This window comes from Miniopterus natalensis, chromosome 6, assembly GCF_054644295.1.
Source record: "Miniopterus natalensis isolate mMinNat1 chromosome 6, mMinNat1.hap1, whole genome shotgun sequence".
NCBI classification, from domain to species: Eukaryota; Metazoa; Chordata; class Mammalia; order Chiroptera; family Miniopteridae; genus Miniopterus; species Miniopterus natalensis.
Window position 1 is genome coordinate 82,689,312 of NC_142086.1, and position 26,113 is coordinate 82,715,424.

Consider the following 26,113-nt stretch of genomic DNA (forward strand, 5'->3'; position numbering starts at 1 on the left):
GTTTCTGGCCTGTAGTTGCCCAACAAGAGGTATATTGTTTCTTCTCAAGATGAAGTTAATCACCACCCTCAATGCTCCTTCAAGCACATTTCCTCACATTTACAAACCATAGCAAGCTCAGGAACACGGAGTTAAACTTAGGATCACTTTCATCTCCCATGTGTGCCAGGCACAAGCAAAGGGAGCAAAAAACAGGCCATAGCCTCCCTATTCAAATCCTAGTCATAAGTTTCACCTTCACAGGAAATCTGAATTAGGCCACTCTGTCCTCTGCCCGTCATCCTGCCATTAAACACTACTGTCCCTGTCTGCCTCACACCAACCACTGTGTTGTGAATGGTTTCTTTAATGCAGTGGCCCTGTGGTTTCCTCAAGGGAAGGAACTAGCTCTGAATACTTCCTACTAGCTAATCCATATGAAATCCCCAAGGTTTGGCCATATCCGACCTCAAATGCAGCAACTTCATGTGGCTCTCCTTACTACTAGCTGGCACTGTACCAGCTCTCATTCTTTCATTCCTGACAGAGCAGGTCACTTCCCACAAGCAGAATGGGGTGGGGCAGAAGTCACAGCAAACATGTCCATACCTGCTCCACTCTGCCTCTAGAGCCCAGGTCTATTCAGCATGTGGTGTAATCCCGACAATATGCCCCCAAAACAGTGAGTACCAGAAGGCATTTTGTGAAAACCTCTGCAGAAGAGAGGTGATTAAAGCCAGTCTGGAATCACATGACTCCAGGAACACTGAGTTCACTAGGGCATCATCCACAACCCTAGGACACAACACTCCTCCCAGGAGGCTCGAGCCAGGGTGTCTGTAGCTTCCCTAGGAATCTAGCATTGGGGTCAAGTGCTGGGCAGGTAGGTCCACCACCCTCACCTGGCTCAAGACTGTACACCTAAGTCCCAAAGGGCAAGGAGGCAAGAACAAGAACTTCTGGACCCCGAGAATATTAAGCAGTAAGTCAGCAGGAAGTAGTATTTGCAATGTAAATAAGTCTCCTGGAACACCACTGGGAGACCTTTTATAAAAATATATACATATTTTTATTGACTTCAGAGGGAGAGGGGGAGGGAGGGAGGGAGGGAGGGAGGGAGGGAGGGAGGGAGGGAGGGAGGGAGGGAGGGAGGAGGGGGAAGGAGAGAGGGGAGAGAAACATCAATGATGAGAGAGTCATTAGTCCGCTGCCTCCTGCACGCCCCCCACTGGGGATTCTGCCGGCAACCCGGGCAACTGCCCTGACCGGGAATCAAACCTCCGTCTCCTGGATCACAGGTGGATGCTCAACCGCTGAGCCACGCCGCCGGGCTCGGAGACCTTTAAACATTAAAAAATACTGCAGAATTCCAAGTAAAATGAAAATCTGCCTGTGGTTTTAAACGGATGGAAGCAGCCTTGAGCCCTAGGGAGTGCGCCTGTGCCGCTCAGAGCTGCAAATAAGTCACAGGTCCTAGAAGTCCTCCAGTAAACCTGAGCTGTGATGAGGTGGAGCCGTAGCAGGTGCTGGGAGGTGCAGGTAGGTGCAGATGTGCGCAGGTGTGCACAGGTGTGCAGGAGTGCCACGTGGGGGCCCAGGAGAATGAGGACACACGGTGTAGTGAGAGCGCCCTTCCCTTCACTACCCGCCTACCCTTCACTTTCTATTGTGGTCCGGCAGCGGGTGGGCAGTCAGGGACGCGACGCGTTTCTAAGCCACTACAGTGCGTTAGAGCGTCTCAGAGCTGGGCGGGGACTTCACCGCGAATCCGATAAAGGCCTCCACGGCAGCCTCCCTGGAAACGCGGGAAGGCTGGGTCCTGGCAGAGACCCCGGACCAACGGCACAGCCTCTCCGGGAAAACCACAGTCGCCACGCCCCCGTTCCGCGCCCTGGAGCAGCCCCTCGAGTCCCGGCGTGCCCCGCGCCCGGCCTCCCGGCGAGACGCCAAGCGTGTCCCCCGCCGCTGATTGGCAGCGACTGCGGCAGGGGCGGGGTCGGGCAGAGGGCGGCGGATTCAAGATGGCGGCGGCCAGGAGGCGGCCACCAGCCGAGTAGACGAAAAGGGCAAAGTGCGGCGGTCTCCGCGTGACCGCGTCCGCTTCTGGCAGGGGGGGTGGCAGGCCCAGGAGCCCGCCCTCAGGAGTCCACACCGGGGGCAGCGGGAAAAGTCGGCGCTACCGTTTACCTTCGCTCTCCCAGCTTCCACCTTTCTGCGTCGCTGCTCCTGCTCATCTTCTTCCATCTCCCTCCACGCCTCCTCGCGGGGCTGCCCGGGAGGTGACGGGGCCGACGCGGCGCCGCCTTCGCTCTATTTACACTCCCTCCCCCTCGCCCGGGATCAGCCCTCCCCCGCGACAACTGTCACGCAGACGTGAGCCCACCCCTCTTCCGGCCGGTTCTGCCGCCAATCAGGGGTCAAGTTCCTGCCCTCGCGCACGCGCGCTCGGAATGGCGCGGCCGGCGTGGAACTCCGCCCCTGCCACCGATTGGCATAGTAACGCTCCAATCAGCGGAGGGCGGTGGCCTCGGCACTCTCTGTGGTTGGTCGATTTTAAAGGAGCCGAGGCACTGCCTTGTCTGCGCAGGCGCTGGGGCTGCTGTCCTGCTCCGGGACACCGTTGCTGAGCATCTTGTTCCACTGCATCCAGAATCGGCTGCTCTCCCGGCAAGGCTTCTGGACCCAGTGTTGCCGTCAGTTTCATCCCTATTCGTTACTCCGTTGTTGGATGTGGATCCCTAGGGAGTTGAGACCTACCCCCAAAGGAGCCGGGGCGCTTGCAGAGGCAACCCCACCTTCCTCTTCAAGGAAGGGTTTCCAGGCTGCCCACTGTTGTCTCCCCCCGCATCTGCTCCGCAATCACCCAGGGCCCAGCTCCTGCAGCCGGTCCCCTTTGCCTGGGAAGCAGTGACTGGCCAAAGCGCCGCAGTGGGCATCTCAGATCTCGCCCCTGCTGTCAGTCAAGGTCCCTTCACCCTCGGTTCCTCGGGACTGAGCCCCGGTCGCTGAGCCCTTCCCCGTCAGGATCCTGTCTTAGTTCATTTCACAGTCAGCCAGCCTGCAAAATTACTTGAATCCTTTCCTATACCTTCCCGGGCGGCCAGTTAGGAATTCCGTGGGGATCTGGGTCCAGACATCCAACCAAAGCCCAGAGTTGCAGGGACAGGTAGCTACTGGGACTGGCGCCACTCCTGGACGAATGTCTTCTTCCTAATGAAAACAGTGCCAGGCTGAGGTCTGAGTTAATGTGTCTTCCTCCAGCTTGCAGCTCCTGGGTAGTGCCGCATAGGCTTTGACCAGAGGGTCCCACAGTTATGGGTCCACTCCAGCCTCTCTGCCATAAAGCTGTCCTCTGGATCAAAGAATGTTAGGAGGGACCCGAGGGTGGTGGGGAGTTCTGCAGAGAGGGGCACGCTGAGGCCCTGCAGGCAAGAAGGGAAAACCCATACCTGTAATGCGCATCTCTTGCTGTTAGGACAGTCTCTTGAACCCCAGGATGGAAGAGGCTTCATAAGCTGCCTTACCAGATGGCTTGTGGTCTTGAGAAGAATTTGGTGAGGATTCAGTTTTAAATAATACAGTAATTGTACCCAGTTCTAGATCACTAGAAAGCAAGCACTGGTTCAGTGAAAAGCAAAACCGGTCTCTTCTCAAGTGGGAAAGTATTAAGTCTTTGAAATGTTTGGGTAAATCATTCCATATATATTGTAAATGGTTCTTAAAGAGGAATGTGCTGTACTTATCTGTTCAATTTTCCTGTGAAACTAAAACTGCTGTGAACAGAAAAGGGGCCACGTACTAAACCTGACAAGCTTAAGTGAGACCTGCATGGCTGTCTTACAAACTCAGAGACCTAAAGCAACCACATAGGATGGTCTAAAATTAAAACGTTCTAACTTGAAGCAGTTCAAGGCAAGTAGTCATGTCCTGGGGTAGTACTTTTTCCTAACAAAGGTCAAGCATCACGTTAACTGAGCCTGTCGTCTTTTTGCATCTAAAATAACATACCTGATAACATACGTTTAAAATACCAAAGTAATGTCTCCCCCCAACCAAAGCACTACCACAGCACCAGAACAGAGACCAGAAACCCTCTCATTGTTATTATCATGCTAATTGTTAACTGTTACCTATCCTATAGTCTGCTATGTAAAAGAAGTATATATCTATTCCTTTTACTTTTTATCCAGTCCCAGAGATCACCGCCCCCCTCAGATTTGCTTTCTCCAGCCTCCCTAATCTGTCACCAATGGATTTCATGTAATCCCCTATGTCTTCCCCTTTGAATTCTGATGTATAAAATAATTGGTAAAACTGCCATTTTCCAGAGCATTTTTTTCAATCCCTTGAGATTTCACTTCCTGGCAATTGTCAGTTTGGCTCAAAAAACTCATAAAAATTCTTACAGGTTTGAACATTTCTTACATTGACACTGCTCTAAAAAGTAAAGTATTAAAATTTTTTTAAAAGAAGAGGAATGTGACTAATTAATAATTCATGGTCTGGGTGGGAATCAAGTCTCATGAGATCATTGTTCCTTAGCGTCAAACTTCACTTGAACCTGTTTGTACAGATGAGGAAACATTGCAAGGTTTTTATTCCTAGCCTAGGGTTTTGATTAACAATCAAATGCTGGCTGTGTAATCAAGCTCATTGGAAGCTGATAGCCTCTGATTAATTGACAATCCAAAGCATCAGGCCTGCACCTCTTGCAAAGGCCCAAGGTTAGAGTCTGTCAATAGAATACACTACATTTCATTGCAGGATTAGGACACCACAGAGTTCAGGCAGATGACAAGGACAGGGTGGGAGTTACCAACTCCCAGGGAGACACAGGAGACCACTGAACAGCGATGCCTTGACATCCTTCTGTGAGAAGTATAAACACCCATGAAACTCACCCTGTTACAGATCTGGGCCATTGTAAAACCGGATAGAATGACAGTACTTCAAGTGGCCTACAACTAAAGATGTGGCATAAAACACAAGATTGGTGTGAGTGATCTTGTACAGGGGATGTTGTGGCAAACACACCATGGTGTCTGGGTTTCTTTCTGTCTCATTCATCCTTTCCTGTGCCTTTACTTGAAAGAGGTTTGTGTGGAGATTGTGTGCCTCCTGTCTGGTCCCTTCTCTGAGGTGGACTAACAGTAATAATGCCTTTCCATTAACAAGCTGTGATGACACCTGGTTGACACAGCTCATCTCAACCTCAGCGAGAATGTGTGATTCTAAGCAACCATGACTTACACAAATATTCTTCAGGAAGCCCAGGAGACTCAACTGCCAGAAAGCATTCATGCTCTTGCATGGGACCATAGCCCTTGGCGTGTCGTGTGAAGTTTCCAGCCTTAGCTCACAGAAATGAGCAGCTTGAGCAAAAATGAGGTGGTGGGCTCATAAAACCAGGGGCCAGGCTGACCACAGGGTCAGACTTTCCAAGAGCAGTCAGAGACCCAGATCTATGCCTAAATCTCTCAAACTTTACATGTTGCAATACACCTAAAACTCTGTGGGGGCCCATGTTCACAGTTTGCCCACACAGGTTTGGTCAGTGGTCAGTGGTTTTCAAATTGTGTTCCTCAGAATCCCAAGATCATGTCTATGACCAATCTAAACAGATTCTGTAATTCCCTCACCCTCAAGGAGGGAAACATAACTCACCACTCCTTAAATGTGGGCTGTGCATAATGACTTCCCCCCATAGAGGACAGTGTGGGAAAAGAGAAAAACAGTAACATAGAGTGGAAAAACTGGCTGACACGATCTCTGTCAGGTGATCAACGTCCACACCAACAGTGACAGGTCATGTTGACAGCAGGCACTCTGGTAAGGATGTGATGGAAAGGGGGCTGCACCTCTGTGGGCTTCCTCCCAACAAACCATAAACCCAGTCCAATCAGAAGGAAAACATCAAACAAATCCCAAGAGAGAGACATTCTACAAAGTCCCTGGCCCAGTTTCCTCATGACTGTCAAGGTCATCAAAAAGCAAGAGGAGACAAAGAAGACATGGCAACTAAATGTCATGCGGCGTCCTGAATGGGATCCTGGGACAGAAAAAAGACAAAAGAATAAGGAAAGGAAATGAAGTATAGACTTTAGTTAATGATATGTATCAATATAGGTTCATGAATTGTAACAAATGTGTCGTACCAATATAAGATGTTAACAAATGGGAACCACATGTGGGATCTCTACTATCTTCTCAATTTTTCTGTGAATCTAAAACTGTTCTAAAAAAAATAGTTTGTTTTATTTTGAACTGCCAAAGGAGCTCATACTCCCTGGGATGTATATACCCCTGGAGTCACCTCCTATCTACATTGAGTTGCTAAGTTAACCAGTTTTTGCACACAATCAGACCTCCTATTTGAACGTCAGCGTCATGACACATATAAAACCTAAATACTAAAGGGCAATGTAAGAGATTTTAGCCCAGTTTTGGCCACCTGATGCAAGTTGCTGGGTTGGCTGCACTGAGGAGAGAGCTGTAAGCTGCTGAGCCCTGCTTCTACCTTAACCCTGGACTGCGTGGTCACCGCCTCAATTTCAAATCTACTATATCTGTTCGTCAGTCCAGTTGACCCACTTGTAAACCTGAAATGGAAAGCCATGCGAACGAAAGACCACTTCCTCTGTTCCGAGCCCTGCCCTCCCTGCCATGGACTGGCTACAAAGGTCTCCCCTGCTGGTCAAACCCTCCTGTTCACACCTGCCCCAGGTGCCCTCTCTGCATAGCCACCAGGATGCCCACCCCGGCCTTGGCGGGGCCCTCCCCTGGCAGTCCCAGCGCTAGATTCATGTCCCACAGGGAGGGGTAGGGGCCCTGGAGCCCCACCAGGGGAGCCCCTCGGCGGGTCTTTGGCCAGCTCCCTGGTGCTACTCCTTCTGCAGGGAGCTGGTGCCCCCACCCTGTCCTCCTGGTGTTGGGGCTTCACTCCTGTCTTGCTCGGAGGGTGCCTAGAAATGGCCAAGGGGCCTGCTGACCTCCTGGAGGCAGTAATGGATCAAGGATGCAGGCCCCTGCCTGCAGGGTGGGAGATGGATATGGCTGATCCCTCTCACTGCCTCACGCTCTTCTGGGCTCTGTCCTGAGGGTGGGGGCCGTGCATGATGGGGTGGGGACTGTCCCCCCTTCAGAATCTCCCGCTTTGCCCTTCTGGCCCCACCTGCTGTCCACTTCTGCCCTCCCAAGGAGCCTGGCCTGCCACACCTGGGAATGGTGGTGTTTGCAAGTAACCCCTGCATGGGAACCAGGCGGAGCCTGGGGAAGGACTCTCAGCAAAAACCTGGCAACCTGGGGCCTCCCTGTCTTTGGCTCCTAGCAACTGCTTTGGCAATGCCAGTGTTGGCTTCAGACACTGCAGTCCAGGGGGATGTGGGGCCCTCCCGCTCCCTGGCAGAGGCCAGACTCCAGGAGGGAAACTGAGCCCAGAGCCACAATCCTTCAGTGACAGCAGACCTGAGGCTGCTTCTCTAGCTAGCTGAGCTGTGCTTTCCTGCAGACAACCAGGGAGGGAGAGGGCCCGCAAAGTGCCCTCTCCTAGGGTCCTGGGATGCTGGACTCTTCTGTGGCAGATCAAATGGCCCGACTGACCCTGAAACTCCTGGAGAAGGTAAGACAGCCAGGCACTCGTGTTTTAACACCTGGTTAGAGGGGCACAGCTTTAAAAGGTAAGATATTTTTGTGAGTGCTACTGCTTCCCAGCAAAGCCCTCTCCATTGGTTTTTAGCCTTGTAATGAAGGACTGTGGTTTCTTGGTTTTTCTTCTTTTCATTCATACAGAACCAAGTAGGTTCTTCTGGCAGTTTCCGCAGCCAGGACAGAGGCATGACCTACTGGCTGGCACTTCCGAGGCCCCACAAAGGTCCCCTGAGGAGGCCCTGGGCTTCAGTGTTTAAGGGAAGACAGAGAGCCACCCGGTGTCGGACACAGCCCCCGGGCCCGGGCCTGAGCGGGGCCTAGCGGCCTCGGCCTCACTCCCGTCTTCTTGTCCCCTGAGTGTCTGCACGGTCCGTGGCGGGCCTGTCCTCACAGACTGCCCAGCGTACCTGCCTTATTCTTCTGCCCTGTACCCTCCCCACCTGGTCTCAGGGGCCAGCAGGGGTCACCCCAGACGGTGCCTGTCAGGGCCAGAGTTAGCCTGGGTCCAGCTCTTCAGAAAGCTGTCTGAAGGGGGCGCACACGTCAGAGCGCCCATCCTTAGAGCTCTAGAGGGACGTATGCATGTGTGGAGGAGGTCCCTAAGAGACCATGATGACCCTTACGCCTGCCCCACGCCTCCAGCCCCTCCGGCTGGGCAGGTGCCCCGTGCTAGCCCGTGCCCACTCACACGGAGCTGTGCCTGAAGCCCGTGCCATCACCGCTCTTCCTCACAGAAACTGGAGCAGGAGCGTGAGGATGTGGAAGGGGATTCTGAGGACCCCTACCTTGTGCCAGGTAAGAGCTGGGCTGCTCGGAGCCCTGCAGGCGGGCGCGAGACCCACCTGCTCGGGTCCCTCCCTCTTGTCATTGGCAAAGACTGTGCTTAATACTGTTCCTTCCATCCAGGATTGAAGGCTTTTGTTTTCATCTTTACAACTCTCTCACACACATGCACACACTCACACTCACACTCACTGCACTCGCATGCACACACACACACACACACATTTACTCACACACATGCGCACACACACACCAGGTGCTCTGCTGGGTGCACCCTCGCATCCCATCCTGTCACCTTTATCTGTAAACCCCAAGTCAGGAATATCCTTCATCCCCATTTTCCAAATGAGAAAATGGAGGCCCAGGTCACCCCCAGGTCCCGGCAGGTGAGGTGGGGGCATTCGGATGGGTCTGCACATTCCTCAGTGTGGCTTCTCTCCAGGACCTGAGGACAGGCCAGACGCAGCCCTGCACAGTGCTCTGAGGAGGAGGAAGGACCTTCTGCAGAGACTCTGGGTAGGCTGGCGTCAGCAGCCTTGGCCCGAGCTGTCTGTGGCTGAAACTACTGGTCACACACTCAGACTCCAGTGGGGAGTGGGGGTGCAGGAGGGAGTGGGGGCTGGAGGGTGGGAGTGGGGAGGGGCGGCCGTGGGGGTGTCATGTTTTTCTGGACTCAACGCCAGTTCTCTGAGGTTTGTGACTCGTAGACGGGTAGCTGGCGAACTTCAAGCAGCTATGCGACATCCCGCCTGTGGCATGGAATGGACTAAATGGAGAAAGGAACTTGCACTGTCTGTGGTCTGGGCTCTAACAAGCATGTGATTAGCTAGGACACCTACTCTGGTGGCACATTACCCAAGGTGGAAATGCTGAGTAAAGGGTCAAATCCCACAGGAAGTGGAATTCCAAGAAGCCCAGAGGCCTGGTCCCAACTCTGTCCACCAGCAGCAGGAAGGAGCACTCAAAGTCCACACAAATAGTTATGATCAACGTAGCACTTGTAGCAAAGGGGATGCTGAGGCAGCCGGTACCAGACACTAGTTCACATGATTTGGTAAATTTTAAAAGCAGCTGTATTCTCAAGTGAATCTCCTTAAAGGGCCCTTGGGCCTTGCTTTCAGGCCTGGCTCCAGTTCTAGGGAAGCCCTGCAAGGAAGCTAGGGAAACCCGAGGTGTCCCACATGGGCCACCCATCGTAAGAGAGCCCAGGACACATCTCCCCCACCAGGCTCGGTGGCTGCCCCTTGGCGCAGCAGTCTCTGGTTGGCGTTGCAGGAACAACACCTCCTGGAAGAGCTCTCCAGAGCCCATGCCCCAGCCTGGAGGGGGCCCAGCCGAGGAGCCTATGGGTCAGCGCTGCCCCCAGAGGTGGGCCCTGGCATCTACCCCACCGCCTCCGTGCCCCCACCTGCCCTGGAGCTGCCTCGGGTGATCCAACACTCGGTAGGTCTTCCTCCCAGTGAACCCCAGGGCAGAACCACTGTGGGAAGGCTCTGTGCCGGCAGAGACCTCCCATCTTGGGCAAGCTCAGCAGGACTGAGAGCGCCCTGAAGATGGTCGTTTGGCTAAGAGCCAACGGTGGTGCACTTACCACACCCAGGCACTCAGGACATCAGTGCCTCATCTCAGTCATCTTCAAAGGTGCCCTAAGACAGATGAGAGGCTGGGGTCCCAGCCCCATGTCCTAACTTTTGCTCTAGAAGTATTAGGGAAAGTCAGCATCAGGAGGACCCTGAATTTAGGGAAGAGGTGTGTTCACTCTTTTTCAAAACTTCATAATGACCAGGAGAAGCAAGAGCAGAATGAAAAAGGGAAAAGTGTTCCAATGTTGAGAGACTCAGAATTCTGGGTCGCAAACAGTGGAAAGCAGCTCTCACTTTCTTAAGCGAAAGGATTGTATCAGAGGCCAGCTGGATGTTCAGAGGAGGAACAGAAGCTAGGATCTGTCATGCCGAGGCCTCGGGAGAAGATCGGTGTGACTGGGCAGAAGAGATGGCTGAAGAGGTGGCAGGCCTAGCTGAGAAGGTTCTGCAGTGGCTAGCCAGGGAGCTTGATGGTGCTGGCTGGCTGAGTCAGGACCTGGAGGGCACTTGCTCTTTGACAGAGGAGCCTGGCAGCACATGGTAGAGGGAATGGAGTGAGAAAGGGTGCCTCAGAGGGATCCATGCTCATGGAGACCCCAGAGTCCCCTTTGCCCCTGGGCTATCTGCATCCAGGTGGTAGGGAGGGTGGGGGTATAAGCGCAGTAGCCCCTCCCAGTCCCAAACATGTTCACACTTCCTGCACTTGACCAGGGCCTGGCCATCCTTCGGTGTTTCAGTTTCAGCCCCAGTGACACCAAGAGGGCAAGTAGGTCACTAAATTTCTAGAAGCTGAACTCAGAGAGCCTGAGGTAGGAGGTCCCTCAGCCAGGACAGGCACAGTGCTCCAAGAGAGCACTGTTGGTTGATGCCAGGGGTGGCAACTGTGGCTGTGGCTAAAGCTGGCCTGCTGTCTGTGTTTGTACAACCTGCAAGCTAAGAATGCTTTCGCACTTTTAAATGTCTGGGGGGGGGAATCAAAAGAAGAATAGTTTTGAACACATGAAAACAATATGAAATGCAAACCTCAGTGTACATAAATAGTCTCACTGGACCAGCCTCATTAGTTTAGTGTCTGTGCTGAATAGTTGGCCCACAGAGCCGAGATGTTCACAGAAGAAGTTTGCCACCTGTGCCCTATACCATGCCTTCTGTGAACTGAGAAAGAAGCAACAGGGTCAGGGCCTTGCACATCCACAAAAGATTAAAATAGAAAGTCTTTCTGGTGCACAATCAATGCCCAGCACATGCTCAAAATTGTTGTACCTTTATTTTATTTTTAAACATTTTTTATTGATTGATTTTTGGAGAGAGACAGGAACAGGGTGGGGGGAGGAGAGATTTGTTGTTTCACTTAATTATACGTTCATTGGTTTGACTCTTGTATGTGCCCTGACCGGAGATTGAACCCACAACTTTGGTGTATTGGTTAACGCTCTGACTGAACTACCTGGGCAGGGCCTGTACATTTATTTTAACTCAGGAGAGAAGCCAGAGGTTATTTTCATGACATGCTTCCTGGGTGCCTCTATTAAAGCAGAACTAATGAAACCAGGGATTAGCTTAGCCTGCTCAAGCCAGGAAATGTGGAAAACATTAAAAATACCATGTATTAGCTGGGACTGCTATAACAAAGTACCACAGATGAGGGGCTTAAACAACAGAAATGTATCTCTCAGTGCTGGAGGCTAGAAGTCCAAGATCAAGGTCCTGGACAATCTGGTTCCTAGAGAGGGCTCTCTTTTTGGCTTGCAGATGGCCATATCTCGCTGTCCTCACATGACACACAGAGATTTCTGGTGTTTCTTCTTATAAGGGCACTGGTTCTATTGGGATCAGGGCCCCACCCTTATGACCTCATTTAACCTTTGTCACCTCTTCACAGGCCCTGTCTCCAAATACAGTCACACTGGAGGTGAGGATTGCAACATATGAATTGCTGGGGGAGGGTGTACACAAACATTCAGTCCATAACATACCATGTCCTAAGTAATGCCCAGACTCACATATTTGTTCAGCCATCAATTCAACCTCTAGGGTTAATCATTAAAGTTCCTCTTGGATGAATGAATAGATAGATAAATAGATGGACAGGTTGAGGGATGGTTGGATAACTAGGTAGATGCATGAGTGGGTGGGTAGGTGAGTAGGTAAGTGGATGGATGGGTGGATGAAAGGGTAGGTGACTGGGTGGGTGGGTGAGTGGATAGGTGAATGGATGTATGGATGGATGGGTGGGTGGTTTGCTGGGTGGAAAGATGTGTGGGTGGGTGTGTGGATAAGCGGGTGCTATAGAACATTCTCTCCAAGGACACATTCAGGTAGCTAGTCACCTGGCTCTTCCTAGGTCCCCCAGCCTCCTGCTACCATCATTCAGCAGCTACCTCAACAGCCACTCATCGCCCAGATTCCCCCTCCCCAGGCCTTCCCAGCTCAAAGGTCAGGAAGTATTAAGGAAGGTAAGTGTTTGATATTAATATTGTTACGGGCTTATGAAATTCTCTACTGAAAGGAAAAATATTTTGTAAGCAGGATAGTCATTTAGGGTCAGCTTCTGGCTACTCAACTGAAGCTACGTGTTACCAACATGAAACTTTGAGAAATGCTTCCATGACGGATCTCACCGAGGGAAGAAAAGAGGTAAGAGAAGGAGCACTGGACTAGGTATTGAAAGAATACTGGGCTCCAATTCCAACTCATCCAATTATTAGCTGTACAAAAACCTTGGTTAAATTGCTTCTTCTATTTATTTATTTATTATTTATTTTTAATCCTCACTTGAGGATATTTTTTTCATTGCTTTTCAGAGAGAGTGGAAGGGACAGAGAGAGAGAGAGAGAGAAACACTGATGTGAGAGAGACACATCGATTGGTTGCTTCCCACACGCACCCCAGCCAAGGCCTGGATCAAGCCTGCAACCGAGGTACATGCCCTTGGCCGGAATCAAATGCAGGACCCTTCAGTCTGCAGGCTGACACTCTAACCACTGAGCAAACCAGCTAGGGCTGCTTCTTCTTTTCAAATAACTTTTAAATAGTTGATTTTTAAAACAGCTTTATTGAGATGACAGAATAACTGGCACATATTTAAAGTGTCCAATTTGATAAGTTTTGACATATGGATACAGCCACAAGCCCAAGACAGTGAACACACCCACCATCCAAAAGCTTCCTCATATCCCTTCTCACTCCCTCTTTCCAGCCCCACAGGCAATTGCTGATCAACTTCTGTCACTGTGTAAATCTGCATTTTCTAGAGTTTTACGTCCACAGAACCATAGAGGACGCACTGTTTTGTCTGGTTCCTTTCACTCAGCATAATTGTTTTAAGCATGGCTGCACTAGTCTCTCGCACATCTTATCCTTTCCCCTGCTGATGGACATTTGGGCTGTGAGTCGTGGACATTCATGTTCGAGTCTCCTGTGAGCGTGTTTCCACGTCTCTTTAGTATCTAGGACTGGAATGCCTGAATCATGTGGCAGGTGTGTTTTTTTCAAAAGACTGCCCAACTGTTTCCATAGTGTCTGTACATTTTTACATCTCCACCAGCCGTGTCTGAGGGGCCGGTTCCTCCCCATCCTCTCATGGCACGTCAGGCTTTTTAGGCTCAGCCATTTTAATATGGGTAGTGGTAGTTCCCTGTCATTTTAATTTGCATTTCCCTAGTGACTGATGGTGTCGGCAGCCTAGGGGCAGACAGACCTGTATATAGGATCATCTGACCAGTATTTTCAATTCTGTCCCAGTGGCTAAAACCAACTTGTTTAATTACTGTAGTGCATAGTCTTTGTAATATGTGCCCGGCCATGGGGCCAAGGCTGCCATGCAGCTCTCCCAGGGAAGCCATTCACACCGTGTGCACAGAGCTGCGTTGGAGGTGTAGAGGGCCTGGCCTTTTCTCACTACTCCTAGTTGGTTTTTCCAAATGAACTTTGATAGGCTGTTGGGTTCCAGAAGCAAACTGAGCAAACTGTGTGTGTGCTCATATGTGTGTACAAATGCTTGTATGCCTTAAAAGAGAAAAAGCGGCATTTCAAATCAGTGATTAAAAAATGAAATATTTGCCCAGCCGGGCATGGCTCAGTGAGTGAGCATCGACCTAGGATCCAGGAGATTGTGGTTAGATTCCTAGTCAGGGCACATGCCTAGGTTGTGAGCTCAATCCCCAGTTGGGGGTGTGCAGGAGGCAGCCGATCAGTGATAACTCTCTCATTATTGATGTTTCAAATCTCTCCCTCTCCCTTTCTCTCTCTGAAATCAATAAAGATATATTTTTAAAAAAATAAAAAAATAAAACTAAAAAAATGAATTCTTAAAAGAAGAAATATTCAATACATAGCTAGCAATTTAGAAAAAGTAAAGCCAAATTCCTTACCCCATTCTTTATACAAAATGAATTCCAACTGGATCAAATATTTGAATATAAAAAGATTAAATTTCAAAAGTAGTATAACCACCACTTTGGAGAACTGTTGGGCTATTCAATATAAAGTTAAACACAGTCTTGAGCCACTGGCTCCCCCTATAACAAAGGGAACCTGGGACACGGTAGCAGCCTCTTCATCTTCTGACTTACCCATTGTTCTCCTTCGTAGTTCTACCTGTTACGAAAACTTCACAGAAATACACACTAGTATAATTTCATACAGAAAACACTGAATTTACCACACCTTTACACACCCAACCCCCAAAAGAATGCACTCAGCCCTGGCCAATGGACATGTTTGACCCTGTGCCATTTACTGAAGACTCTCCCATTGCACCGTGTCCCTCTGTCATGAAGCATCTCTCTTTTTTTTTTTTTTAAATATATCTTTATTGATTTCAGAGAGAGGAAAGGAGAGGGAGAGAGAGAGATAGAAACATCAATGATGAGAGAGTCATTGATCGAGCCCACAACCTGGGCATGTGCCCTTACCGGGAATCGAACCTTGATTGCCTGGATCCCAGGTCAACGCTCAACCGCTGAGCCACGCCCGGCCGGGCATGAAGCATCTCTTTAGCAAACAGGATGTGTCCATTTCTGTGCCCTGTTGCCTAATCTAATCTTTTCACTCCTGACTCTATCAGTGGGAGTGCTACAAGCCTGACTGGGGAAGTGTCCCCTCAGAGGGCTCCCGCTACTCCTGGTAAGTGGGGGCTGCCCCGAACCAGGCACCCAAGAGTGTCCTCAAGGGCCTTTCCCAGATGGGGCTGCCAGACTCAGCCTCTCCAACTGCTTATCTTGCAGGGTCAGAGCTCCCACAGCTGTACAGCTGTGCTGCTGCAGGAATCTGGCTCTGGGCCCCCACCTCCCATAGTGCCCCAACTCTGTGGCAAAATCTATTAGGGCTCTCCAGAGAAGCAGAACCAATAGGTTGTGAATACAGAGAGAAAGGTGTGTTTTAAGGAATTGGCCTGTGTGATTATGGAGCCCTGGTTAGTCCAAAATCTGCAGGGCGGGCCGGCCCACTGGGCACCCAGGGAAGAGTTGCAGTGTGATTGCAGAGGCTGTTGGTTGGTGTCCTGTGTTCTGTTGGGGGCCCCTGCCTCTGGGTCTCCAGGCTCCTGTTCGTTTGCCTGGGAATATGAATGGTCCTAGGGGACCCGCCTGCCTTTGGTGAGGCTGACAGAGCCTGGAGGTAATGCTTAATTTCCAGGACCTAGTTGCTGTGGTAAGAACTCATTTACCTCTCACACTGCCAAAATTAATACGTTTTATAGCATCCAAAGTTGGTGAATATATCCTGGAGCTGCCATAACAAAGCACCACAAGCCACGTGGCCTAAAACCACAGAAACCCACTCTGTCCCAGTCTGGAGGCCAGAGTCCAAAATCTAGGTGTCACAGGGCCACACTCCCTCCAGGGAGGGTCCTTCTTGCCTCTTCCAGCAGTGGCTCCAGGAGTCCTGGGCTGTAGCCAAATTGCTAGTCTGTTTGTTTTTGTCTCCCCTTTGGTCTCCATCTCTCTTGGCCTGTCTCTTATAAAAACACTTGTGCTTGGACTCAGGGCCCACCTGGATAAGCCACGGTGATCTCACTTCAAGGCCTTCATTATATCTGCAAAGACCCTTTTTCCAAATAAGGCCACATTCTTGGGGTAGGACGTGGACACACATTTCTGGGGCCATCATACAGCCCAGGTGAGCTCGAGGAATCTACTAGCAGGAAGGCAAGTGGAGCCACCTCCTGGAAGCCCAACTGGACACCGTCCACACACTTCATAGCACACACACCCTCTGCTCTTGAAGTTACATGTCTGGGAATGTGACACCCCCCCTCAGGAGGAACAGACATCTGTAATATGCTACGTCTGTTTCAACAAACAGGCTGCTCTAAAGCTCTGTTCTCAGGTGAGACCCCCTAATGGGGTGAGCCCTCTGTGTATGACCAAGCACTCCTCCCGTCTTTTCAGACATGGTGGAGATGATGCTGCTGCAGAATGCACAGATGCACCAGGTGATCATGCAGAACCTGATGCTCCAAGCTGTGCCCCCAACGGCCCCCGTGTCCTCCAGGGGACCACAGGCCACACCCCTGCAACCCACCCGGCAGGTAGGCTCAGCCTGGAGCAGACACCAGGCAAAGGAGGCCACCCAAATCAACACCAGAGGACCTGGGCAGCTTCTCTTCTGGAAATTGTGCATCAGTGTAACTCTGAAAAGCACATTTTTGGCTCTGAGGGCCTGTGATCCAGCTGTGAAATCCTCCAGTTCTCCTGTCCCCTTGGATGAGGAATGGATTGTGTAGTTTGAGGCCCAGAAGCTTCCTCCTTGAGCTGGATGAGTTCTCCCCCACCTTCCCTCCCTTCTCCTCCCCTCCCTGCCCTTCCTGGAATCTGAGCCCACCCTAAGTCAGGAACAGGAGAAGGGATAGGGGTGGGGGAGAGGGGTGCCTGGAGCAGCCACTCCCAGCTGAAATGGGCTGGTGTTTGTGCTGTGCTGAGGACCCACAACGGGCTCACCCCACCGTCCTGCGAGCTGAGAGGCAGAAACCGCCCTCCGTGCACCACCACCACCACTATGCGCCCACAGCCCCGCTGCAGGCTGTTCCCGCGCCTGGCTCACCCATGGCTTACTCCACGTGGCCTGCAGTGGTCTCAGCCACCGCCCTCCCATCTGCCGCCAGCTTCCTGCCCACCATGCGCCACTTGGTCACCCCCTCTGCTGCTGCCCTTAGCGCGTAAGGATGCCAGGGCCCCTTTGCCCTTTCCTACTCCTACTGAGAAGCCATTGGACATAGGTCTTTGTCAGGTCCCTAGGCTGCAGCAGGGAATTGGGAAAGGAGCCTGGAAAGGCGCTGCTATCTCCCAGAGGGACACAGGTGGGACCATGGCAGCCTCATCCCCCACCTGTGCATCACCCCAGCTGAGTGTGGACTCCACGGCAACCTCCTGGGGAAACTGTCTGCAGCTTGGGTCATTTGTCCAGCACAGATGACCCTGGGTGTGTCCAGCCCAAGCACGGCTGTGAGGGCCCCCAACCAAACCCCAGAGTAGAACTCACCCGCCCTTTGGAGTCTGCGAGCCCTACGGGGCAGTAACAACACCCAGACTCTTGCCTTTCCTCTAGGACTGTGCCTGAAGGTTTCCTCCCTGCACCAGCTCCAGCTCCAGGCCAGTGAGCCCCCATCCCCGTCCTCCTCGGGCACGGCTGGAAAAACCAGGCTAACGCCCAGCAGCGGTCCCTGGGCACCAGACTCTGAGGATCACAAGGAAATACAGGGGTTTTGTCAGAAAAGATGCCCAGCAGCCAAGAGAAGATCATAGATTTAGCCACACGAAAATATAAACCTTCCTATGAGAAAAATACCACAGTTAAACCTAATGATACTTGGAGATGTTTGCCCCACGGCGGCTGAGGTGAGGATGGAAAGCAGCCGCTGCAGACTGTGATGTGCTGTCCTGGGAGGAAGCACTTGTATTGGGCAGATCCATCTGCTAGCCTGGCCTTTCTCCTGCGAGTGAAACCCGAGGAGCTGCACATGGCTCCTTCTGAAGAGGGGTCCAGGGACCAAGGCTTTTCTGGCTCTGTTGGGTTTCTCACCTGACGAATTGTTACCTTCACTCTTTCTGTACTTTTTAAAATTTTCTTCCCTTGGTGGGATTAGGCTCTGCTTTTTAATATTGTTTTCATGTGAACGTCATTTTTTAGTAGTAGGCATGTTTTCATGGCCCATTCGGGGGTACCTTATCAGGTTCCCTAAGTTCCTCACAAGCAAGAACACTGTCTTTGCATCCTTGGGTTCTGCAGGAAGATGTCAGAGGCAGCACGATGTCCGCTTTGCTGCACGCAGGTTCCCTCTGGGCTGATGTCAGGGCCGGCCTGTTTCACAGCCCAGTCTCTTGTTAAATGCATCAATGAAAGGTCTAGCCATATTTCCTATTTTCACCTTAATTTTTTCTAACATGGCTTCCGTTTTATTTCTCAGCATTATTAATAGAGGGAAGAAATTGGACAAGTTGACTGTCATTTGAAAGCCTGGTAAATTGGAAAAACTCAGTTCATTGCACCTCCTGCATAGGGGAAATCATGGGGGGGGGGAGTCACGTGGGAGTCATGTGGAAAGCCTCGTGGGGGCACCTGGTGATCACTGAGGGCACATGAAGTGACAAGACCAGCAGGTCTCAGGACTCCCTTAGTCTCTTAAGAAGGATTTCAGAACCAAGAGCTTTGTGACTACAAGCAGGTCACATGTAGCCACCAGCGACTCAGGAATATCAACCGGCTCAAGTCCCTACCCTGAGAGCTGGGGGAAATGCAGACTGAGACAGGACACAAATCCAGTGGGAAATGTGTTCTCATGTTTCTAAAACAGACTCACAGGGGACACCAAATTCCCAGAACTGTAGCATTCTGGGTTTTAGAGCCAAAAAATATCTGAGAGGCTGTGTCACTGCCACTACCTCTTTGGAGCTCCTTGTGTTGACAGGTTCAGGTGATGGAGGCCCTGGCTGGCTCAGTGCCTGTCCCCTCCACCATCTGCTCCCACACATATGCCCCCAGGCCACTTGTTTCATCCTCCTGAGTGGAAGCAGAGGTGTGAGAAAACCCTCATTACCAAAGGCAGAACACCAGGGAGGAGGAGGTTAGATGCTCTCAGAGTTTAGAACTGTTTTATTTATAATACTGAAAATAACATGTTTGCTGTGTTCTAAGTAAACACATGAATGGAAATTCCTCTTGTACTTTAAGAAATGGTCAGTTCCATTCATGGAATTTAGGCCCAGCTTGGGCACTGACCAGCAGGGCCCTCAGTTTGGTGAAGCCTCTGATCCTCAGGGCCCAAAGGGAGGGGTCGACTCCCATCCACACGGTGTTCCTGTGTTCTGGAAGGTTCCTCAGGTACTACCTGCGTCATGGGCTGTGATCATCAGAAGAGGTCCCTGCTCAGGGGCTGGAGCCTGGCCCCAGTGCGCTGGCCCAGCTCCTCGAGAACCTGCTTCTCCTTCTGGTACATCTGAAACAAAGGGGCAAAAACCAACTGTGGACTTGCCCAGCGGGCTGGCTTCCTCAGGCCCTGGGGAGTACCTGGCTCTGCCCTCTAACCAGGAAATCCCTCCCCGAGGCCAGTATCCATGGCTATGGCATGGGGAGCCTTGGCCATGGGGCCTCCCACACAGGTTGAAGGGCAGGTCCTGGTTCTGCTCATGGGAGCCCAGCACCTGTGCACAAGGAGTGCAAAAATGCTGCCTGCAGGGTGAACAATGGTGACAGCAGGAGAGGCTGTGGGCTGGGGCCGAGGTGGTGATCTTGGGTAGGAAAGAGGAGGAGAGCCAGCCTGGGGTCACAGAAGAATAGGTGCAGGACATGAGGGAAGAAGGAGGTGCAGATGGCCTCTCCCGGGGGAAGGGTAGTCAGAGCTTGGGGGGGCTGGGGTCCTTGGTGGACTGCATATTGGAGGTGACATCGCAGGCTTTCCCCCAGATGCTGACTTAGGTCTGTTGGTTGCAGAGGCAGGGGGGCTGAGGAGGAAGGGCCGAAGGGGCTGCAGTAGGTCAGCATCTGATCAGGCGCGGAGGCAGAGCCAGGGTGTGGCTGGTGTGGACCAGCCTAGGATGGCCGGGGGAGAGGACAAGTGTGTCAAGGACTACTTTTGTTAATGAAAAAGCTTTTTATGCCTTTCAGAGAATCTATTTAATTACAAATATAGCTTGAGTTTATTAAACATAATATGGTATATATATACCTACATGAACATTTACAAGTGGGTAAACATTGGCACCCTTCGAGGAAACCAACTGCTCCATAACTTTATACAATATGTCTGCACATTTTAAATCCTGTTCCCAATTGACAAAAGTCATCACAATTTCTCCTGTAAAGATTTAACTTTAAGCCATTAGAATTTCATAGGATTTTTAGAATTCAGTCTCTGCTCAGATTTTCCTTTCAACACTGACATAATAATACAGTTAACGGCATTTAGGGAGCCCAATATTTAAAACAAACACTGTTAGCATTTCTTATAAAGCATTTATAAAATTCTTTATTTTACAGTTTTTTTCCTATTTTGGTTTTCATCAACTGCAAGAGGCAGGTTGGGCAGGTCGGGGGATGGCACCTACCTGCTGCCATGTGGCCTCTGTGCTATGTGTGAAGCCTAGTAGATGACAGAGCCCATGGGTGGCAGTCACCTGTTGGAACAATTAAAAAGCCACCTCAGGGGCTGATCATGACCAAGCCAGGAGCCAAGGGAGGAGGAAGGCAGGGAGAGCTCAGCCCACACCTGGTGGGAGGTTAGGAACCCTCCTCTGGGCGCAGGCAGGGCTTCAGGAGTCAGTGGCAGCAGCACTGGAGGTGTGAATGGGCAATGAGGACACGGGTGGGGTTCGGGGAACAGCAGGTGGACCGGGGCCCTGTTAAGGGTATGAAGACCAGGATCTCTAGTCAAATAGCCTCACCCTGAAATATGAAGGTGGGGAGGGTCAGTGGTTATTTCCTGAGAAAACACCAGCTTTTCAGGACAGAGGGAAGGCGCAGAGGGGTGGTGAGATGTGGAGGATAGGTGGGTAGTTGGAAGGTACCTGGAACTGTTAGAAGGTGCCTACATGCAGCAGCTGGGGGCCAGCAGGGTGGAGAGTGGCTGGCTTGGCCCTGTGCAAGGGCAGGGGGTGAGGGTCCTAGGAGTGGTGGACTGTAGAGCCCAATCCCCTCTACTTTGGTACAGAACCCTCAGGAGGCGTGGGAAGTGAAAGTAGATGTCCACAACTGTCCCCTGGATCACCCTCCTCCCAGGGATGCACAGATGCCAGCCATAGGGATCCCAGAGCTGGACCATGCTGACCAGCCCTATCTACACTGGGGTTCCTGTCACTCAGGAAGAAAGGAAAACCTCCTCTTCCTCCCCCCACACCTGTTCACACTGGGTCTCACATGGAAGCACTAGGACCGCCCCCCCCAACATATTTCACAGTGAGGCTATTTGGCCAAAGGAAGATCCCTCAATTGAATCTATTGGGAAGTTAAAATATGACTTGAGTGTGTATATCACACTCAATACTTTCAGAAAGCTTTTTATATTAAACTTAGGATAAGCCTGGAAGGTCTTGGATGCTAGAATCTTGTCCACGCTTTGGGCAGTTTCCTAAAAAGCTTATTCTGCAAGACTATGTTAACTACACAGCCTGCTGAGCTCAAGGTAAAAGCTAAAACCACCTCACTATGGGGAGCTTCCCTATATCTCAGCTATGGAGAAGCTCCTTCTCCTCTCCCGGCCCCCTGGCACTGTCACAGGGCATGCAGATCCCACTAGGTCATCTTCCTGTCTGTGGATCTCCCTCTCTGTGGGTCTCCCTCAATGACCCAGTTCTTCACATGGGGAATAATGTGGGTAATAGCGTGGACACAGGTGGCACATCGTCAATCTCTTTATGGCCTGGGTGAAGGATACGGTATTTACTTTGCTAGACAGAACCTGTCATTTCAGCATTCCCACTTACAGTCAGGATGTCATAATAATCTTCACTGTCTTTGCACTGCTGGAAGATATACTCTACTCCTAGGAAAATGTCCCCGAGATTATACTCATCTGGAAAATCAGGCTGGGGAATTTCACCTGCTTTCAGGTTCTGCAAATGAGGAAACACAGGTTGTGAGAACAGGACCTCAGTAACACTAACAGGACCACAGGGCCTATAGATTTCATTCTGGAAGGCAGTGTCCTCTCACTAGTCCTAAGCAGGGGTGGTGGGCTGCAAAGCCACTACACACAAGTGACTTAAGATGTTTCCATCTTGTCAAATGAGTTACTTTCCATTTCTTTCATCCTTCCCAATGCAGCAATCACAGATTACAATTCTAGGAATTAAATCACCACACTGATACAATTTTATATTTCTGTTCTTTCCTCTTGGTATTTTCTCCTAAACAGCCTTCCACATTTTCTTACTTAAAGACTATAAAGACCAGTCCATTCAGTTGAGTTCTGTTCACACTAAGCCTGTCACCCACAGCTGCATATTTACTTAGCACTGTTAATGTTTTTTCTTCCTAAAATAAGTGAACATTTTAATGTATTTTTATATTACACATTTAACACTTTATTGTCTTCCTTCCTGTGACACTAGTGGATTGAAGTACCATTGCCAAGCTGCTTTCCAACTTATACTAATATATGTGTGAAGCTCAGTCATTTACATAACTGAGAGTAACTTGACAGCTCTCACAAGTTTGTAGGAAATATTTACACAAGTCTTTTCTTTTATTCAGTGTTATTTAAAATTTCCAACCATGCATATTCACTATTGATTCACATCCAAAACTATTCACTGAAGGCCTCAGGTGGGGAGAGGGGAGCCCAATCCCCTTTTCTTCTACTCTAATGGGTATTGATCAATAGGGTTTATCTCTACTTTTGTGAGTATTGAAAGGTACTCAAAATAAAACTAAAAAACCATGGCTGTAGTATAATTAACACAGGAAATTTACACTGGTTGGTAGGCTAGACAAAGTGAGGAGGAAAATACTTTTTACCTCATGAAATGGAAAAGAAAGCACATCAGTTGGGATATTTTTCTCTCTGTAGATCTTGTTGATGTGCTGAATACTCTTGTTGTCAACACAGATGATTGCCAGGTCGAATTTCTGGACCCCTAAAATACTTCTGACTGTCTCCATCCTCCGGCGGAGGGGCACTCTCCGGAGGGGGATAGCTCGCTGCAGGTTTCTGAGCACCAGACTCATTTCAGGAAGACAACAGGGGCACTTTTAAAAACTTTGTAAAGGAACTTGTGCTTAAAGTTGAAGAGAAGACAAAGGAGTCCTAGAAAGTGAAACACACGCATACACAATCAAGTAATTTTATTAGGTTCAATTCATTGAAAAAGTTTACAGGAATGTACATTTTACCATAAAGAAGATATAAAAACGAAGGTATATGAAACGAAGCCATAAAGTCAGGCAAGCCAGAATGGATAGCAACAACAGTAGCCACAGGAAATTAAAGCTGGCAGAGAGAAAGGGCCTTTAATAGTGAAAGCGGGTGAGCCGGGTAGAGGGCAGGGGAGGTGGGGGAGGGGAGGGGGTGGAGAGGGGGATGGAGGGGAGGGGGTGGGGGGGAGGGGAGGGGAGGGGGAGGGGAGGGGATGAGGGTGAGGTATGTGGAAGGGGCGCGTCTGGCTTCCCCAGGAACCGCTCAGCGCTAGCCCCGGAACGCAAGCCCGGGACAGCACGCCGGTGGGCTGACGTCCCCCCAGTTCGGAGAGAAGAAGCCCCACGCGTACGTACGGGTGCCGAAAGCGGCGGGTCCCACTCTGTATACCGCACCGGAAGATCCAACCCCGCCGCTTGGCCAGAGAGCGGAACCCAAGCGCGGAGGGCCGCGGGTGGGGCCGGGCCGCGTTGGTAGGACCGGAAGTCGGTCCACCACTTTTTCGGTCCGCGGCGCTCAAGGAAGCGCTGGCTCCAGCGGTCTTGGTCTGTCTGCATCTCCAGCCAGGCGCCGAGGTACCCCGGAGCGGCGGCGTCCTGGAGCCGGACGGTGAGCGCTGCACGGGGTCCGGGCTGGGCGGAGGCTGCCCCTTCCCCCTTGCCGCTCCCTCGCCCCGCCGCGCGTCCCTAACGGGGCTGGATGGCCGGGCGTCGGGCCCAGGGCGCGGCCTGCTAGTTGGGGGATGTGATGGCTCCGCTCCAGCCGGTTCCCTGTCTAGGGCGGCCTCTCCGCGTGAGTACTCTTGATCTATAAGCTGGTTCGTTCGGGCAATAGCCCTGGTATAAAAACACATTTTATGTCTGCGTCTGCAAAGAGTGTTTCGTGCTATGGCTACTTGGAGAAAACTTAGGTGGGAGGAACTGGAACACTGGTTTTGAGTGTGTTACAGTGTAGTCATCTGGCTATGGAGATTGGAAGAAGTCAGGAGAAACTCCTCTCTTTAACTTAAAAAGTGTAACGACGTTCATTTTTTTAAACAGTTGAGGTTTTTCGTGAATTACCGGTTTAGTAAAATGATTTGACTTTTAGTCATGCTTTAAACCTCTAGCAAAGTAATTTATTTGTATCACCTTCCACTTCATACTCCAAAACAAACCAGGAAATAAGAATGTTTAGCCCTTTGCTTTTCTCACCTAGTAAATAATTCAAGTGTGACATGATTAAAAATTCTTTCCTTAGTTTTCCAGCAGCACGTAGCTCTGATGATCTGAATTTTTGTCTTTCAGTTTACATGAAATGAAGGAGAGCTCTCTATTTCAACAGACTAAGGAAGAGGACTGCTTTGTATGGGGAGTATTTATTACCTTCCAATAACTGGATCAGAAGATGAACCCAACTAACCCTTTCAGTGGGCAGCAGCCTAGTGCTTTTTCAACATCTTCCAGTAGTTCCATAGGAACAGTTCAGGCTAAGCCACCATTTCGATTTGGTCAGCCTTCCCTTTTTGGACAAAGCAATACAGCACCTGGGAAAAGCTCAATGTTTTCACAGGTATCTAGCTTTCCAACATCTTCTGGAATAGGTCATTCTTCTTCAGCGCAAACGTTAGGATTCTCCCAAACCTCGAATGCTGGACTCTTTCCTGGACTTGAACACACTCCAGCCTTTGTAGCTACCTCTGGGCCTTCAAGTTCATGTGTGCCTGGAAACCCAAGATTTAATTTTAAATCACCCAACCTTGGGGCTTTCCCAAGTACTTCTATTTTTGGACCAGAAACTGGAGAAGTAGCAAGCTCTGGTTTTGGGAAAACAGAATTCAGCTTTAAACCTCTGGAAAATTCAGTGTTCAGACCAATATTGGGGGCTGAATCCGAGCCAGAGAAAACTCAAAGCCAAATTACTTCTGGATTTTTCACATTTTCCCAACCAATTAGTAGTGGACCTGGGGGACTGACTCCATTTTCTTTTACTCAGGTGACAAGTTCAGCAACTAAATCAAATTTTACCTTTTCGAAACCAGTTGATAGTAGTAATTCATCATCACCCTTTACCCCTGCTTTGTCAAACCAAAATGTGGAGGAAGAGAAGAGAGGTCCTAAGTCGCTCTTTGGAAGTCTGAATAGTAGCTTCACTAGCTTCCCCACATCTTCAGGATCTTTGGGGGAACCTTTCTCAGTTAGCAAAACAGGTGTCAGACAAGGATGTGAAGAAGCTGTTTCCCAAGTGGAGCTACTTCCCAGCCTCATGAAAGGACTGAAAAGGAAGGAGGATCAGGACCGCTCCCCAAGGAGACATGGCCACGATGCAGTGGACGACTTGGACCCTCTGTCAAGGGGTGATCATCCTCCTGATAAGCGGCCTGTCCGCCTGAATCGGCCCAGGGGAGGCACTCTGTTTGGTCGGACAATACAGGATGTCTTCAAAAGCAATAAAGAAGTCGGTCGTCTGGGCAACAAGGAATCTAGAAAGGAAATTGGCTGTGCTGAGTCTGGGGAAAATGACCACATGGTCATCCCAGGAGGGAGGGAGTCTGTTCTGGCACCTTCCCGGCTTCCAGGTGCGAGTAAGGAGGAAGAAACTGAAAGTAGAAATAAAGAAGGTGAGCTCTAAAAAGTACAACACAGTAAATCCTGCTGGAAAGTTCTTGGTAAATTTCCCTGGATGTTAGCTTGATTTTTTTGGTTAAGTACCCCATAAACATTAGAGTTATTGATATATGGGTACGATCTTGGAGCAGGTCTCACATCCATGGCAATTTTCTTTGCTCTTACAT

At 50.5% G+C, this 26,113-nt stretch overlaps 4 protein-coding genes across 5 annotated transcripts in view; 2 read left to right on the plus strand and 2 right to left on the minus strand.

Annotated features, from left to right (window-relative positions):
- PCNT (pericentrin) overlaps positions 1-2,255 on the minus strand; it is an 83,980-nt gene extending 81,725 nt beyond the window's left edge. The window contains exon 1 of the mRNA XM_087818385.1: positions 2,167-2,255. Within this exon, the coding sequence (XP_087674511.1) occupies positions 2,167-2,223 (57 nt within the window). The 5' untranslated portion in view covers positions 2,224-2,255. The remainder of the gene's footprint in view (positions 1-2,166) is intronic.
- A 5,282-nt stretch (positions 2,256-7,537) lies between these two features.
- Positions 7,538-17,155, plus strand: C6H21orf58 (chromosome 6 C21orf58 homolog). Its single transcript, XM_016211855.2, has 7 exons — positions 7,538-7,597; positions 8,361-8,421; positions 8,852-8,925; positions 9,685-9,852; positions 12,337-12,448; positions 16,385-16,524; positions 16,916-17,155. The coding sequence occupies exons 1-7, from the start codon at positions 7,538-7,540 to the stop codon at positions 17,153-17,155; spliced, it is 855 nt and encodes a 284-aa protein (XP_016067341.2).
- A 1,912-nt stretch (positions 17,156-19,067) lies between these two features.
- Positions 19,068-23,778, minus strand: YBEY (ybeY metalloendoribonuclease). Its single transcript, XM_016211871.2, has 5 exons — positions 23,697-23,778; positions 22,944-23,232; positions 21,911-22,039; positions 20,537-20,605; positions 19,068-19,428 (listed from the first exon to the last, which is right to left on the minus strand). Exons 2-5 carry the CDS (start codon positions 23,151-23,153, stop codon positions 19,342-19,344), a joined length of 495 nt encoding a protein of 164 aa, XP_016067357.1. The 5' UTR covers positions 23,154-23,232; positions 23,697-23,778; the 3' UTR covers positions 19,068-19,341.
- Positions 23,779-23,784: 6 nt separating this feature from the next.
- Positions 23,785-26,113, plus strand: part of MCM3AP (minichromosome maintenance complex component 3 associated protein) — a 42,864-nt gene continuing 40,535 nt past the window's right edge. Inside the window, exons 1-2 of one of the 2 annotated variants that reach the window (XM_016211869.2) lie at positions 23,785-23,949; positions 24,627-25,939. In XM_016211869.2, coding sequence (XP_016067355.2) covers positions 24,727-25,939 — 1,213 coding nt within the window. In that variant the 5' untranslated portion in view covers positions 23,785-23,949; positions 24,627-24,726. Of the gene's footprint in view, positions 23,950-23,980; positions 24,133-24,626; positions 25,940-26,113 lie in introns of those variants that run through there. The other variant, XM_016211870.2, reaches the window with a different exon arrangement.